General features: G+C 44.6%; 2 protein-coding genes across 3 annotated transcripts in view; both read right to left on the minus strand.

The window, feature by feature from the left end:
* Window positions 1–607: 607 nt before the first annotated feature.
* Window positions 608–5,912, minus strand: npas4l (neuronal PAS domain protein 4 like; the record flags this gene model as incomplete). The annotated part of the gene is made up of 8 exons (XM_083658282.1): window positions 608–1,916; window positions 2,277–2,412; window positions 3,002–3,111; window positions 3,219–3,492; window positions 3,861–3,960; window positions 4,077–4,222; window positions 4,433–4,596; window positions 5,812–5,912. 8 exons carry the CDS (start codon window positions 5,910–5,912, stop codon window positions 608–610), a joined length of 2,340 nt encoding a protein of 779 aa, XP_083514408.1.
* Window positions 5,913–10,519: 4,607 nt separating this feature from the next.
* Window positions 10,520–17,355, minus strand: part of klhdc3 (kelch domain containing 3) — a 43,000-nt gene continuing 36,164 nt past the window's right edge. For both annotated transcript variants that reach the window (XM_083658352.1, XM_083658353.1), the window contains exon 11: window positions 10,520–14,259. In XM_083658352.1, coding sequence (XP_083514478.1) covers window positions 14,193–14,259 — 67 coding nt within the window. In that variant the 3' untranslated portion in view covers window positions 10,520–14,192. The remainder of the gene's footprint in view (window positions 14,260–17,355) is intronic.

The following is a 17,355-nucleotide window of genomic DNA, read 5'->3' on the forward strand; positions in this document are numbered from 1 at the left end:
TAAAAACATAGGTAATGTTCCTTTAAATCAATATGCATTTTCAGTTATAAAATCCATGTGGCTATGACTTTAATAAAGTGCTCTATAGTAAATTGGGGTCATTCAATATTAGAATGAGAAAAGTCAATTCCCTGTCAGTAGCCTATGTAAGTGTAAAACAGATTTTTAAAAGTACCCTTTTCATACAATATGAGACATCAACAACATAAAACACACCGAAAGATGACAGCAGTCTAGAGGAATGGAGACAAAGCTAAGGTCTACAGATTTGGTCCACAAGAGAAAGTTCAGAATCTAGTTTAGATTCTAACGTACATTCAAAAATAAGCCATTTGGGGGACACTGTTTCCAACTCTTTCGCAAAAGTGTCCTTTAAAAGTCTTTGCTCAAACTCTTCTTTGAATCCAGTGAGGAATGATTGCCTTGACAATATGTCATACAAGTGGTATTACAGTAAGTCACAGACTTATTTCAGTACAAGTTTTCTTCAACAAGTCCATCTGAAAGAGAGGAGGGAGAATAACATTAGTGACATGTAGCTTCAATATCGATAACTTAAACATTATGAAAGAAAGCCTAAACAGAGAAACATTAGTTGGACTGTATGTTAGAAAGTACCTTGCTGGAGGCTACTGTGCAGACAGTAGTTGAGTTGATGCAACCCAGTGTGATGGCTTCCCAGCTGGTAAGTGAAGGGGTCCATGCAGGCTGGGGAGAACTGCTCCGCGGGCAGCGAGTCCTCTGGGATGCAGGGCGAGAGGTGGAGGGGCTCCTGGTCCAGCTCATGGATCACAGTCCTTCCACACGACGCCCCCTGCTGGTAGCTGTAGGAAAGGACACCGGGGCCTATCCCTGCGACCTTGTCCAGGGCTTTCAGGATGCTGTCCAACACGCCGTCGTCTAGGACCGGCTCCGGCTTGAGGGGAACGACTGTGGGGGGAGGGGGGCTGCTGTGAGCCCAGTCACACGCAGAGAGAGGAGGACTCAGGGTGCGGTACATGTCAAAGCTGCTGGCCAAGGAGGAGATCTGCTGAGCCAGGATGCTGATCTCGACCTGCTCCCTCTCGTTGTACCGGAAGGATTCCTGGGAGGAGGAGGTGGGGGAGGGCTCGGGGGTGAGGAGGCCGTGCGGGACCAGATGCGCCTGGAAAGCGCTGCCCCCTTGTGGCTGCTGCTCCGGCAGGCCGAAGTCGTCCTGGTGCAGGCCGCTGTCCGCGGGGCTCTCGCACACGTCCCGCGCAGACAGGGCGGCATCTGGGACTAAACGAGCGTAGAAGTCATAGGCCGGAGATAAAGAGGCGTCTGGAGAGCGGGCGGCGGTCACGCCGCTGCCTCCGTGAACGAAGGTGTATTCGGCGGGGAAGGAGTCAGAGGGCGATTGGTGACAGGCAGGGCCGACCTCGGGGTAGGAGTAATAGGACGGAGAGCTCTCGGGGGAGGACAGCAGCTGATCCGTGTAGCCGTGCACATCCATCAGGGCGTCTGGGCTGAGCGCGTCCTCCCACACAGGGGAGGAGGAGGAGGAGGAGGAGGAGGAAGAGGAGGAGGAGGAGGAGGAGGCCGGGCTGTAGGGAGGGGTGAAGGGAGCGGGGCCAGGTGAGATGTCACCTTGGGGGGAGGCGTGCTGCACGTAGAGGGTGTCTCGCTCATATCCCCTCCAAGTCTTGGCACAGGGCTCCTCGCTTTGGCTGTAAGACGTCCGCTGCCTTTTAAGAGGCTTCGTGAGGTCGCCGCCCTGAGTGTGGGTCGTCTGTACAGCTGCAGAGGGGCCCTGAGTGTGGGTCGTCTGTACAGCTGCAGAGGGGCCCTGAGTGTGGGTCGTCTGTCCAGCTGCAGAGGGGCAGGAGTTTGCCTGACAGGACGGTCTGAAGGCATCGCTGCTGGTTTTCTGCAGGAGAAACCTGGCCTCTGTTTCACTGTAAAAGCAAGAGGACTGTGTAAGTAAAGGCAGTGTTTTTCACATGATGGTGTATTTGCTTTGTCTTGTAAATTCCTGTTTATCACTCAGGGCCTTTGACATTCTTGTGTATGTTGAATATATTAGAATGCACTTTTTGATTTTTAGTCATTTTATTTCTTGATTTCGTCTTCTGATGGTTGATGTTGACCGCTACATTACATACTTAACACTAACTCAAATTCGTTTTATGTAATCTGATTACCTACTGTGGCAATACAAGTGATTCTCATACTCATTCTCAATTCATGAACCAGTATTTCTTTACACACTCAATCTGCTCAGGTGAAGGTCAGTGAAGTACAGTAACTCCACATACCTGATGATGTAGTTAGTGCAGCTGATTTCCTGGCACCCAGAGTCCTTGGTAGCTCGTACGTAGACCCAGGTCCAAGACTGATCCTTGTGCTGGAGTCTCAGCACCATCTCCACCTGGAAGCCCTCATCTGCCTGCACTGGACCAGACAGAGAAGAGACACTCATGGTTATCATCATGCACCTTCCTCAGTGGTGAACTGTGAAATGTGACACCACACACGGTGAAATCACACCAGGCATCTGATTACGTTTTTCATACTATACTGAAGTCTGAAAAAGGCATAGAAACTGAGAAAGACATTTAAATAAACACTATAAAGTATCTACAGCCATTCTCATAAAATGAGCACTTTTTGAACATCCAATATAATTGCTGGAGTCTTTCAAAATGTTTGCCAGATTAAGCAAACATTTGAGTAAAACATTTGCCCCTTTAGTACAACATAATTGTTATGTTGCATAAGCATATGCACACTGCTTGCTTCATTAGAGAGAGAAATTAAGAATGCACCTATGATCAAATAGCCTCAGGGCTGCTGTCGTAAAAGAAAAAAGGGGGGCAAGTTTGTGGAAAGTATTTCATGTCTTCAACTTCCAAATGCTGAGCTAGCTAACAGTATGTGTTTGAAACCGAAACACTTGTTTTTCATTGCCAGGAGCTTTCGTCCAAAGCATCAAAAAAACCAGAACAATACACATTTTTCATTCCACGGATTCTATACTTACTCAAACTTTTATGAGAGTCTGCGCTCGTGGAGAGGTCTTCAGGGTGGAGAAGACTGTACCAAGATCGACCAGACATTTCTTCAGCCGAGTAGCCCAGAAAATAAAAACCACTGGAAAAAGAAAACAGTCGTGATGAACATCTCTGATGGAACACTGCATCACTGTCAACACAATCAATCGAACGTCGTCCGTTTAAAATGGCGTTCTTCGCTCCTACCTGTCAGACAGCCGGGTGAAAGTCATGTCCAGGCTGTGGACACTGCTGAAGCTCTGGCAGAAGTGGGCTGAGTCTGCACCCCGCAGGCGGTTGACCGTAGGCGTACAGAGGGCCACAAACAGACGCTCCTCGGTGGGACAGGTGGAGGTGGAGGTGGAGGCTAGGCGGGGCTGGGGGAAACGCTGGAAGCTCCCACGCACCAGCATGGAGCAGCAGCTGCCATGCTGGAGCCTGAACGCCTTGGAGGTCTGCATGCAACAGACAAAGCTCCTCTCTGAGGAAACAAAACATGAGAGGTTTTACAGTCGGGTAGTTTAGTTGTTCAGCAGCAGCAGCAGTAGTAGTAGAAGAAGAAGAAGGGCAATAGGGTAGTTAATAATAAATGTTTTTAACATTAACTCATTACCACGTTCATTTTGAGACAGTATAATTATTGTAAAGAAATGAGACCATTGCTGAGAAGATTGTCAATCTCTACACTGCATTTTATGTTGCCAGACACCATGTAGGAAAACACACAGCTAAAGCTTTCAGTCTCTGGCAAGGAGGGAAAGGGCGATGGAAAAATCACTTCCAACATGTTTACCTATCATTTATTTGGCAATGATATACAAAATGACAAACTAGACTATTTAATATTACCTGCTGATGAGTTGTTGTCAATCTTCAGGTTTGACGTCACAGTATCGACGTCGGAGTGTTCCACCAAATCATAGAATGTGTCTCCTTGAAGCACATCCACCTGGAAAGGTACGGGTTTCAACATTAGTTACAACATGTTGAGTGAGGGAAAAGGACAAAAGACACTCCAAATAAGAAGTAGTAAAAAGATTGTCAACGGAAATGAAATGTTCTCACCATGGAGTGACCCAGATATTCAGCTACGTTCTCCGACACGTAGACCAGCCTCCCGCGGGCGGTGGTGACCAGGACGAAGCCATGCAGGGCCTGGAGGAAGGCCTCGTACGGCAGGAAGCAGCCGGGTCTCTTCGCAGCTGGGAATCCTGCAGGTGGGAAAGAAAGAGTTCAGGCTCGGCTCCGTTGCATACATCTCCGAGTGTGCAGATGAACACATCTGCCATCTTTAAATCTGTATATCCCCCGAGGTGCTGCCAACTTCCATTTTGACAGCCAAGCGGCCTGAATTTAGATCAGGAGAAGTTCCCAGATGCTAAAAGAGTAACTGGAACTTGTGCGAAGTGTTGAGGACTTACCCTGGAAGAGAACAGACTTCCGGATGTAGGTGCAGATGGCGGACATGGAGTGCAGGTAGGACAGACGCTCCTGGTCGTCCTGGGTGATGGGCAGCAGAGCGCGCATGTTCCTGATCTCGTTGTTGATGTGGTCCCGTCGAGCTTTGGACGCCCCTTTGGTGGACCTGTGAGAGAGCATGGTCACCGGTGTCAGGGGTCGGACGAAGGAGGACGCCGAGGAAACTAAAGCCGGGGGAGTGAAACCTCTCGCTGCTCTGCTACACTCGCATTTCACAAACAATTTTCGCAAAAAAATGCAAAAAAGAATAATTGGCTTGAACTGATCATGCCTCTTTTTCACAATAGTGCCCGAGGGGTCTGGCGCTGGTTCCCCACGAGCTGAAATGAATTTTGAATATCAAGGGGTTCCTATGGAAACTGCTGAGTCGTGTCTGCAGCAGAAAATGAGGACTCTCAACAGACTGGTCTGTGTGATCAGCATCTGTCTGGGCCTATCCAGAGAGAGCCGGGGGGCTTTTATAGCCACAAGTGTCTCGGTGTGGGCGTCGAACAATTGGGGGAGGCGGGGCTCCCACTGCTCCTCCATTGCCTTAAGTAGGTGTCCTTGGAGCAGGGCGCCCCCACGTCACAGACGCAGAGAAAAAAAAGTGCCACAAAAGGACAAATTAAATCAATGTGAATCCCTGCAGCTTACAGCAGTTTCAGCCCGTTTACACCTGGATTTTTAAATGTGAGCTGTATCTGGATACGTTATCTTGATAATAAGTTGCCTTTGCATTTACACCTTTGCATTAACATGCGTTTTTTATCATTATCCAGATCACTTATCCAGATACAGCTTGCATTTAAAAACCAGCTGTAAATGGGGTGTTAGAGGATTACAAGGATTATATAGATTTTATTATATATTTTCTTTAAAGGATACTATTAAAATACCCCAGGAAAACTTCCAAGTCCCTATGAATACTGTATAATGTACTGGGGTATTATAGTGATAGTACTTCACAGCAGATTTAAAAAAAATGTCACTCACTATTGAGAACCACAAGACTCAACAGGAATATTAAAGGAGTATTGCAGTGAACCCCCCCTCCCCCCTGCCCATGTTTTTGCATTTTATCCTAGCCTGAACACCATCGTAGGACTAAGTTGGCTATAAACCCTAGAAGTACACAGGGTTTTCTAGTTGTAAAATTAGAGGTTACAGCATGACAATATTTAAACAATCTTGGTTTTTCATACAGGAAAAATAATTGCCCACCCCTGGCTTAGACAAGAGGCTACAAAGTTTCAGGTCGTAACTTTGTGGCAAGCCATGTGTTGATTCAGCCACTAGAGGACAGAGTTTAGGCTAATGAGGGTAAGGGGCTTTCACTGACCTGGATCTTCTGCAGACTGTTCGGTGGTGATCCACAAGCAAGTGATGCGAGGTGCAGGGCGTGCTGACATGACATTTGCAGGAGTCGCACCAAATAGTCATTTTGACGGTGATGTGGCGGCCACCTAGTGTAAAACATAAACACAATCATAAATATATAAGCTATATCTGACTGTATTATTAAAAAAAAAAAAAAAAGTGACAATTTATAGTAGCCTAATATAACTAACAATAGCCTAATTCAAAAACAGTCAACCTATAATAAATGATAGAATATCACATGACACTCTAAGCTTTAGGCTATATAATATCTAATAGGAATATTGTGATGCCCTAGCTAAAATAAATCAAATAAATAAAAATAAAAGTATGAGGTAACTATAAACTCGCATTATAAGGACTACTATGCAAATATTCTAGTGATTTTTTGTTTGCCTTTAAGCAATCCAATCTTTTTCCATTTAGAAAATCCCAGTTTTGAATGAGTAGTTTGGCTTGAGAAATAGTGAAACTCCAGTGTGTGGAGAAAGTGGTGGAGCTGCAGAAAGATGCAAGATTGTCCTCTCCTACCTTTAGCAGGCTGAAGATGCTGATCTGTGCATGTCAAGCGCAGTGTCCATCCTTTTATAGTCGATACCTCAGCCTCCAGTCGGCCGGTGGGGGAGGCAGAGAAAAAAAGAGAAGAAATATGGGTCTTGTTGTGACGCGAGGACAAACGACGGAGGGATAGGTATATTTAGTTACGCGGGTTCTAAAAATAAGCAGTCAGATTGGACCCGTGCAGAGAAGCGCTCCGCAGGCCAGAACAGAGTGGCGCACTTTCCCATCCATTAAGAAATAGGCAATGTGATTGTTTTTTCACGCCTATTAACGGTTAATCACCACGTAGGCGCTGTAATAGCCTCATTTACAGCTATGGGTCCGTGATGTGTACAATTATTGTGTTAATTAACGCTGGAATATTTTAATAATGTCGTTTTATGTTCAATCAGCCAAGGGATTATTTCGGACCAGCTAGGGTTAGAATAGAATAGAATAGAATAGAATAGAATAGAATAGAATAGAATAGAATAGAATAGAATAGAATAGAATAGAATAGAATAGAATAGAATATGCCTAGGCTACTTCACTCTCATTCACTCTTTCTCTCTCTCTCTCTGACACACGCACGCACGCACGCACGCACACACACAACCTAATATCATAGCAGGGATTTCAAATGTCTGAGACTGTGGGCCTCCCCCCAGACAAAGTTTAGAAAAACATTATTGGATGCCTATGGGATTATGATTAGCTATGTTATGTGATCCCATATATAGTGTCTATAGACACTCAACAATTAGCCTGATATTGTTTGACATAGCCTACTTCAGACTACACCAAATAGCCTACAGGTCTATCTGAAGGCATTTATTGGTTGACTCTGGAAAACAAATAAAAGGCAACTGTCAAATTCCCCAAAACTACTGTCTCTGAACTAGCCTATCTCTTTCACCACATCACACACATAGGCTATTCTATGTGATCTTTTTTCACTTCTCCATATTTTTTTCACTTCCTGGTTCCATTCACTGAGCCTCCCCTGAAACTACTTGGAGCCCCCCTGGGAGGCCCAGGCTGGCCTTGCACCTTGAAAACATATGTCATATGGATATTCTGAGTAGTGATAACACAGCAGATAAAAAAATACCATAAACTAATTAAGTCGTTATAGACCCACTATAATTAGCCCCTGCAGGAGGCTATTATGGATAATAGTCATTTTTCGTTGGGGAATATGAGAATTAAACAAAAAGTAGGCCTATACGTCGCTGACAACCCATTCCAAAACAGCAGGAAACCAGGATTGTCATCGTTTCACTCCAAAGAGTTTTGAACATGTCAGTTTAGCAGTTTAATCTACAAAGGCTTTTAACGGTGAATTACTCACTCAGTTAAACCCCTGCTGGCTGCTGCTGAAAAAAGGGATCTGGGCAGCAGTGACGCAACGACGATGGGCTGATGCCAATCAGAAAAGATAAAGCATCGTCATGATAATGCTAACAGGCCAGCCGTGCATTCCCCTGAACAGGTACGGTCACCCACTGAGGAGAGCTGGGATGCTGCGGGGGGTAAAGGTGGCCGGTGACGATAGCCTTTACCAGTCAAGGTTGCAGTATGGTCGGTACTGCCGACAGGCTGGCGTCGAAAGCCGTTAAGGGCCATTGATTAGAGAGGGCCGCAGAGTCTGGAGCATGCCACTGCCTAGAAATGTGATCGCACCTGATCAAGACCACTGATCAAGACACTCGATATAATCACTAGGCTACTTCAAACGTAGCCTACCAGTTGCGCTAATGAGTCTATAATTCGATTAATTATTATTATGAAGACATATGTCGATACATGTGCTAATTAATGCATAAATTAGGTCCACATTTGTGCATGCATTTAGCATGTCCGTCAACATGTTTTCACATTTAACACATGGATAGCTACTATTCATATGAACCCCCTAATTAAAAGCATAAAGCATTTCAAAGATTCACTAGTTACAAGAAAATCTGTTTCTCATCAGATGCATGCAGCAAGGTGCTTCAAACATCTAATACAAATATCTACACTAAAGGGACCTGAGGTGCAAGTATGTTTCAGTCATGTAAGCTATTGTTGTTGCTAAAATGGGGGGACATATAAGGTGTATTGTGCCAGCATCATGTATTGTCCCATTTTTCTTTATATAGCCTATATATATATTTTATTTTAAATTTTTAGAGAACAATATACAAACAAGACAAACAGGCTCAGACACAGGAAAGGAAAGAAAAAAAAAACATACATCAACATTGCAACATGGCGCTATCAGCCGCATAATGTTATATGTGCTTATATATATATATTAAAAAAAGTGCATGGGTTCCCGCGCAAAGGGTCCATGAGATACCAGCTGGGCGAGCAAACCGTCACCCCTAACCTCAGTTACTGGTCATTCTTAACCTCGTCGAAGTAGGCCAAAAACGGGTCCCAGATAGTTGAGAACCTCCCAAGCGTGTTGGTTCTCAGGGACCGGTGTTTCTCCATCTGTACAACAGAGATCATGTCCATCAGCCACACCTGAAAAGAAGGTGAAGAGGACTTCCATTCCTTCAGAATGAGTCTTTTGGCGACTGTTGTCCCCATTGTCAGAGATTGTTGCACAGCTGTAGGGAAGTTCAGTGAGGACTCCGAGCAGCCGAAGATGGCGAGTTCTGCCTCCGGTTGTAGGGTTATTTTGTAGGCTTTAGAATACCAGTCAAATATTTTGGCCCAGAATATGTATTGTCCCACTTTTAGAGTGTGTTGTGAAACGGTTCCTTGTGTTTGCATGGCATGCTTAAGATCTACAGCTTATACACTCTTAAGTTCATGTGCTCTTCCAGTGCCTCTTTTTCAAAAATCCCCCAATTGGGACAGCTTCCACCAGTGCCGGGAGCAGAGAACTAGAACTTGAGTGAGGCTATGGGATGGGGGGGGGGGACAGGAGGACAAGACAAAACAAATCACTCCGAACAAATCCTCAGACTGATTCTCAAGGGTCAGTGGGATTTTCTGGGACCTAAAGGGAAATTGGAGAGCAATTTAGCTGAGTGTCTCCCTGCATTAGCGCCTGCGTTGCTGCTGACCCTGCTGGGGCTCCGGGGCCAGACGCAGGGCCCGGCGCAGGCCCACTTCCTGTGTGTGGCGGGACAGGGTGTCTCTGCTGCCTCGCTTTTAGGCTGACCTCCACGTCTGTAGGCTGCACTTAACACTGCAGATAACACTGAGTTTATAGCAGCGGGCTGGTGACAGACAGCAACAAACTGCTGCTACCCACAGGAGCAGAGATTGGGGCTGCTGGGGTTCAGGGTGAGACTACTTTCTAATGATGGGACATCCCAAAGCAGCCGCACGCGTCCCCATTAAGCAGTCTGGAGGGTAACAGAGGGGGGTTTGGGGGGTACCCATGCTTTTCCCAGAGCACCCATTGAAGTGGCTGGTGAGGGAGGGCTGCCTGCCAGACAGACAGGCCGACTGGGGCAGAGGCTTTCTGGCAGCGTCCACAGGCCTGGAGACCAGGAAGTGACACACGCAACGCCATGGTTTTAGGGTAGTTCACAGCAGGGAGATATCTGGCACATCTTGTTCTCCTATAGGACATAATCAAACCCACAACTTCGCAATGAGTGGAAAAACAAATCATTCATACAGTATCCACTGGAAAATTACTGTTCATTTCAGTGAATGCCGTTTTATTTTTGAATTGAATAATTCCAGATTTGGGAATTTCAAGTCGGAATGATCTCGAGTTCATTCTCAGAAATTATTTTGAATACCAAAAAGTTAGTTTTTAAGTATTTTCCCTAAGGAGTGTGATAATAGGCACAGCTACACGCACCGAAATAAAGCCACTTAACCTTTCGCCATTCCAACCTTGACAATAAGATGCCGGAATGCAACACTGGTTCATATGACCGATTCAACATGGACTAAACCCAGTTCGAAAGTAATGCAAGTAAAAAAAAAAAAAAAAAAAAAAAAAAGTAGAGGTATTGCATGTATTCCACACAGTAGAAAGGGATACTCGAATAAACACATCAAATTGCTTCAAATTTATTATTTATACAATTATATAGCATATTGCACAGGAAATCTCGACCAACCTAGGCAGATATAGCTTCCCCCTCCATAAATGTAAAAAAAAAAGGGGAGGGGCTGCACAGTTCTAACCTGAATGCAAACACACTCAATACTTTGTTCTATCCTTTTTTTTATGCATTCTTTCCTGTTGATTATTGAACCATGTAACCCCTAAATACAGAACATGGTACAACCAAAGAAAACACCAACAGAACAATGAAGGCTTCTGGTACTTCTGTACTGGCACAGTCGAGTGCACTTCCTGACCTGAGATCAGTTAAGTCACAGGCATTTCTACTCAGCAAATGAATACCAAATACACTGTAATTCTGAGTGATTTCTTCCTTTCTGGAAGTAATATCTTGCAGAATAACCAACCAGTGAAACAAGAGTGACGCGCTACTAGTAGTTTGATCAGTTTGACAATGGTGCTATTCTGCTAAAGCCATATCAAGAACATGTCAAATGACATTATATTGAGTAGCTTTAGAAATTGCAAATGACATAGTGTTTTCCATTGCCAGCATACAAATGGAATGCCCAGGTAATTAGGCAAGATAATTGTTTCATAGTGATTGGCATTCACATTGCCGTCTTGGAGGTGACTGACCATCACGGAGGTGTGTGCAGCTATTTTATTTTGACCATAGCTTCTACATCGTCATTTCCTTTATGTTAATATTACTCCATACTCCTGATGAGTTCTTGATTGAAACTACCATCGCCCGCAATCTTCACACACTCGTTACAACAAGAAAGGACCAAGTCCCGAAATAAAAGTTCCTTCTCCACTCCACAGGTTAGAAAAACAAATAGACAAAAATCCAAAAGATTTGTTGTCACGTGACGCTGTGTCCGGACATGTGATAAGCGTCCCTGTGATGTCACTGCAGTAGCTGTGGTAGAGCCCGTGTCATTATGTCCATGTCTATGTGCAGTACAGAGGGTATTAGACTCACTGAGTCACATTGGCACCACTGGTCTGTAAATAATAAAAAACATCAATATTCAGACATTGTTTGGGCGACCAAACCTCCAAACTCCCAGAAAGTCTGGAGTCTACTTAGGCAAAAAGCAGCATTGAAATGTCTCCTTTCTGTAAGGCCTGACATGCCAAGAATGGCTTTAGTGCAGTACTACTCTGGTGACTTGCTCCTGCGTTACAAGATTGTTTTCTACTGCTTTACTTCACGTACATTTTGTAAACATTGATGATATAGATCAGACGTTTTCAGTCCTGGTCAGAGTCCTGCTGGATTTCATTCTAACAATCGAATGCAGGATTTACACCTTCAATGCAAAGTGAATGCAATGAAATACATAGGAGGACAGAAGACCAGCAGGACTTGATCCCAAACACCAGATTGAAACCACTGATGTAGATCACAATTATGTGGACACAAGAAGTGTGGTAAAATGTTACTTATTCACATGGTGGTTTTGCAAAGTGTTGGGCTTTATACATACAGTACAATGGCTTGTTCAGGACTTGAAACAATTCATATCCATGTAAAATAAAAGGCAGCAATGACAAGTTTACTGCCTGTATAGTCATTCTCACCAACCCATTAAGACCCCACTCAGTCATTTAAGCCATACATTTTTTTCCTTTTTTAATTATAGAAAGTAACTAATAGATAAAGATAAAAGGTAAGCCTATCACTCATTTCAAATTTGGATTCCAAAATTGTGTTTGCTAAATTAGTCATTAGTATCAAATAAACATAAAAAAAAAAAGACATAACCTGAATAAATATCTCAAATTTCAGAAATTCCAAAACATTTTCTAGATGGATGGTGCTTGAGTGGCACCTAATAACAGCCCTTGTGCATCTATATAACATCTGATCACTTTTAGCTTTGCTTGTGGCTGCGCACGAAAACACGTACGCAACTTCCTGGTTTTGCACCGTACTGCGAATAAGCTGGTCACGAGGAGCGTGCGCGAGTGTTGTTCGACTCGGTAGGATTGTCTATAAAGCCGGGGGAACTACATTATGCATACTAGTCATGAGCCCCCCCGCATCAAGGGATCAGGGTGACTGCAGAGGTACGTAGCCCATATCGTTGACCGTTGATTGACTTGGATGCAGCATGTGTAGATACTGTAGGACCACGTGCTTACACCGACACAGTATACAGTATATAGAGAGGCAAAGTGACCACCTACTTCCTGCTTCAGAACTGTACCAGAGATTTTTATCCGGCATTTATTTTCCCATAGACATTTCGTAAAATGCTTATAAAAATAGTTTTACTTCGTCAAACCAAATGGTTCAGCTATATTTAGAATCGGGAGAGACCATAGAACATTTCACTCAGAAAACAAAACAAAACAAAAAAACATCGAAAAAATACTTTCTTTAGATCCGCAATTTCTTTTACATTTTAGTCCAAGTGAAATGTTCTGTGGTCTCTCCTATTTCTAAATATATCTGAACCATTTGGTTTGACAAAGTAAAACTATTTTTATAAGCATTTTACGAAATCTCTATGGGAAAATAAATGGCGGATGAAAATCTCTGGTACAGTGCTGAAGCAGGAAGTCGGCGGTCACTTGGCCTCTCTATTTGTATCGTGATACCCTTCCACATTTGGCACTGAAAAACAAACTACGGGGGGGGGGGGGGGGGGGGGGATCTGTGGCGGGTGGGTCGTACAATGCTCTTCCAATGCCACTAAACGTGTTGAGAGGAATACAATATACAGCCACAAAAAACTAACTCACATCACTGTGAGTGGGCTTTTTCTTTCCCGCCAGGGGAAATTGGATTACTAATGTATGGGAAGCGTTACTTAACGCAGTATTGTCGCCACTCGGACACATGCTACTGAGGTGAGGTAGATGGAACTGATTATTTGACAAACCGCTCGCCTCAGCAGCCTTTTGCAAATCACCTTTGAGACATTTAAGAGCAGCAGGTTGCTTGCTAGCCAAGCTATGATCAAGTCACTAAAAGCAAAGCCTGGGAAGCCATTCTAAACAGAACCATTTCACAAGTGTTAGACACCAAGAGATATTGTGATTTCCCCCCCTATATTCGGGCATTCAATGCCAAGGTAATAAGTTTGCCTGGTAGGCTCCCTATACTGTGTACACAACATTGTCATTTGCTGGACGCGTGGTGCTATAAAACTGGTTTAGTGACCGAGTTTAGAACTGCAAGATTATACAAACTCACAATCGCCTCAGTCTCTTCAAGTGGACGTCTGAAACAAGAGGGTTCAGAACGGTTTGAGTGTTGTTGACATCTGGATGATCTCTGCCTCCGCAGCAGAACAGAGAGGTTAGCTCTCAAGACCTTTGGCTGAAGTTCTTGTCTTGTCCTGTGCTTAGTGTAGAAGTCCTTGATTATCATAGGCTGATTGGATTCCTAGAGGAGCTAGAAAGGAGAGAAAAGGGCCACTGAACAGGTGCCAGGGGGAAATAACTTTAGCTTGTAATACTGTTAAACAAGTCAATTTTCATTGAGTTCTGTATAGGGTGGGGTGGGGGTGGGGGGGGAGACCCTAGCCAAGCACCTTTGATAGATATGTGAAACCCATGGAGTCCAAGGAAGTAATACGGCAGGACATTTTGGAGACTAACGAGAGCTCAGTTTTGACTTGGCAACAGCAATACCCAAGAAGGTGGAACATTAATCCAATCCAGATCCAAAACTGTACAAAATAGTCCCTCAGTCGGAGCTCAGCTGATTAGAAAGATGGGATCCTGAAACAGAGTTCTGCTGAGAGTTCTGCGGGCCGTCAGCCATGGGAGGAGAAGATGGGTCTGCTGATGTTGCTGTTGGTGGTCATGGCTGCCAGTTCCCACCTGGGGGGGGGGCACAGAACAGACAGAACCAGAGGCAAGGTTAATCTTCTTTTAGGATTTCAGGCAGAGCTGAATCGGATATCTTTATTAAAGGCAATCTTGATGTTCTATTATGTTTTTGTGGCATTTCAGAAGGCACTGCAGACTTTTATGTTCGTCGAAATGTGGAAGAATCTAAAAAGCGACTGCCAACGACACTCAATTAAGCAAATATTGTAACGACATTGCGTTTCACCCACAGCCCCCCTGAGCCCCGCGAGGTGGGCACAGATGAGGGGGGGGAAGGCCTGCTGTAACACGAGAGCCGGGAGCAGGGGCTGACAAGCGGGCCTAGTGCTGACCTGACGACAGGTCAGAGGTCGAGCTCCAGATTGTTATCACTGGCTCCGGTTTCACGCTCACTCCCTCTCGATCGCTTTGTTCGTTTTTCGCGTTGTGCGCGTGTGTGTTTTAAGAGGGGAGATTGGCACGAGGGCTGGAGATGCCAACGAGGGGCAGTGGGGGAGTCAAGCGGACTCTTGTGACCCCAAACGCCTCTTAGGGTCAGAAACACAACGGCAAAACTCGGGAGTGGGCGAGCGTGCAAGGTGGCTGTGCTGGTGCGAGAGAAATGAGGAGGGGACGGGGAGTCATTAGTATCAAGTTCCTCGGGGTGCACCCCTAAAAAGTCACTTTGGTGCGATCCCCTCCGTTTCAAAAGAATGTGTGAACTGAATGACTTCAACTTGCCAACGTTTTAATCACCAAGTGATTTGCCAAAATGGCTCTAGGCTTCTAATGGATTGTGTGCTGTTATTATTGCATCCGTTGCTCAGTTTCAACTATGGACAAATTGATTTGATTGAATTTAATGTGCACCTGAAATAATTTGAAAACACAACATGGAACACTTCTCTCAACATGCCACAGGAGGCAGGCGGAGGGGACATGAATTTGTGAGGAAATGTTTTAATAGCTGCAAACTTGGCAAACAATTTCTCAACATGTAATTTTGCATTCAAAAATATTTTTTTTTATGACTTAGTGATTACAACTTCTCAATACTGTGATGATTACGTGACAAAAGCAAAACATCACATTTGTGCTATCAAACTGTTGCGAGTTGTCTGTGTCAATTTCAAAATGTGCAACCTTGCAGGGAGAGTGGGACGCATTGGTCATGTGACCAATCACACCACCTGCTTTTAGCATTGGTATTCCCCTACACACAAAGGCAGCAGCAGCAGCGTCTATTGATCTTGCTTGCCTCTGCTAGTTTGAGATCAGGAGTTTTGCAAACATACTTTTATTTATTTATTCAGTTTCACTTACTTTCACTTCAACATCAACTGCTGCTAACAATTGTGTTGTTGCTTTGTTTAAAGACCTCAAACAACGGAATTATTGCCATTGTAATTCATGTACTCAATCAGGGTTAATGTGACAGCAGAGGTGTTACAAACCACAGTACTGTTTATAGCCTACAGTAGTTAAGCTTGTACCTTACACAGCACCATGCAGTCTAGTCTCTATAGTTCATCTCAATTTCTCAAAAGTGCACCAGGCAGACATTGTTTGGTGGACAGCAATTTGGATATACCGAATACATCTTTCAGGGGGCCATTGTCGCAACCTCTTGCTATATTCTTTGTTACAGCCGTGTGATTCTTATCTCTCTCTTATCTCTGTGTTGGCTGCCATCCACGCTTTGATGGAATTTGTACGTCGGGGTTATCAGCTGGCGCACAACATCAGCTGAGGTGAAGCTACGACGCAGCCTGCTAGAGACGGAGAGATCGTCAACGAACCAGAGACGTCACTATGTGCCATCATCGCCTGATTGGTTATTGCCACTGATGACAGATCTGAAGACATAATCATGGGAGGAGGAGGAGGGGGGGGGGGGGGGGACCACCTGGCTGTCTGCTTGCATCAATGAGCCATACGGAGTCTGTTTGAGAAGAAGATTAAGTGCTCACTGATTGCAATCTGCAAAATCAAAAAAGAAGCCCTTTTCCCTAAGGGGTTCATTTATTCTCTCATAATAATAATAATAATAATAATAATTGATTGTATTTATGTAGCGCTTTTCTAAGTACTCAAAGCACTTCACATATGGGTTCACATATGCGGGGTGGGGGGGGGGGGGACTCAACCCGTCCACCACCGATGTGGAGCACCCACCTGGGTGAAGCACGGCAGCCAGTTTGCGCAACAACGCTCACCACACATCAGCCTATCACGGTGGAGAGTTGAGGACTGAACGTGCCAATCAGATATCGAGGGATGATTAGGTGGCCAAGATGGAAGGAAGGCCTGCCAGGGCACCGGGGTTACACCCCTGCTCTTGTGAAGAGTGCCGATGGGATCTTTAATGACCACAGAGGGTCAGGACCTCGGTTTAACGTCTCATCTGAAGGATGGTGCTCACTCACAGGACAGAGTCCCTGTCTCTGCCCTGGGGCATTGGGGGAGATTATTCATGAGAGCAGAGGACAGACCACCTCCTACTGGTCCTCCAACACCACTTCCTGCACCATGGTCTCCCATCCATGGACATTATAGTCTACTTCATCAATTCGTCTATTTCATTCAAAGATCTTTTTTAATTTTTTTGTATATTTATTATTATTTATTTATTTATTATTTATGTCAGTACAAGAATAAACACGGAGAAAAAGTGAAATCCACATTTGTAGTCAGTTCTTTAAGTTTTGCAGCTTAGTCATGAGCTTAGCACAGAGGTGTGTGTGTGTGTGTGTGGTGACAGGTGAACCTGAGAACCCCTGCAAACACATGCAGAGCATACCGCACAGCACAAACAACTTATATGATTCATGAATTAATACAGCCAAATTATGAATTCAAACAGCCAATGGGAGAAAGTGCTGAGTTAGAGAGCAAAATTGCAGCCAATTTGCAAGAGCCAGCAACTGAGCTAGCGACTACCATATCCTGTCTAGACAGGATACAACCAACAGATCCATTAGTAACATTAATTGAGCTCAACAAAAGATAATTCAGCTCTTTCAACCTCCGGCTGCATCAATTGCTAGCTGGGCCCAGACATTTTTCCTCCATTTTTTTTTTACAATGTGGTAATAATGATTTGGTCTT

Source organism: Poromitra crassiceps (assembly GCF_964638095.1).
Source record: "Poromitra crassiceps genome assembly, chromosome: 22".
NCBI classification, from domain to species: Eukaryota; Metazoa; Chordata; class Actinopteri; order Beryciformes; family Melamphaidae; genus Poromitra; species Poromitra crassiceps.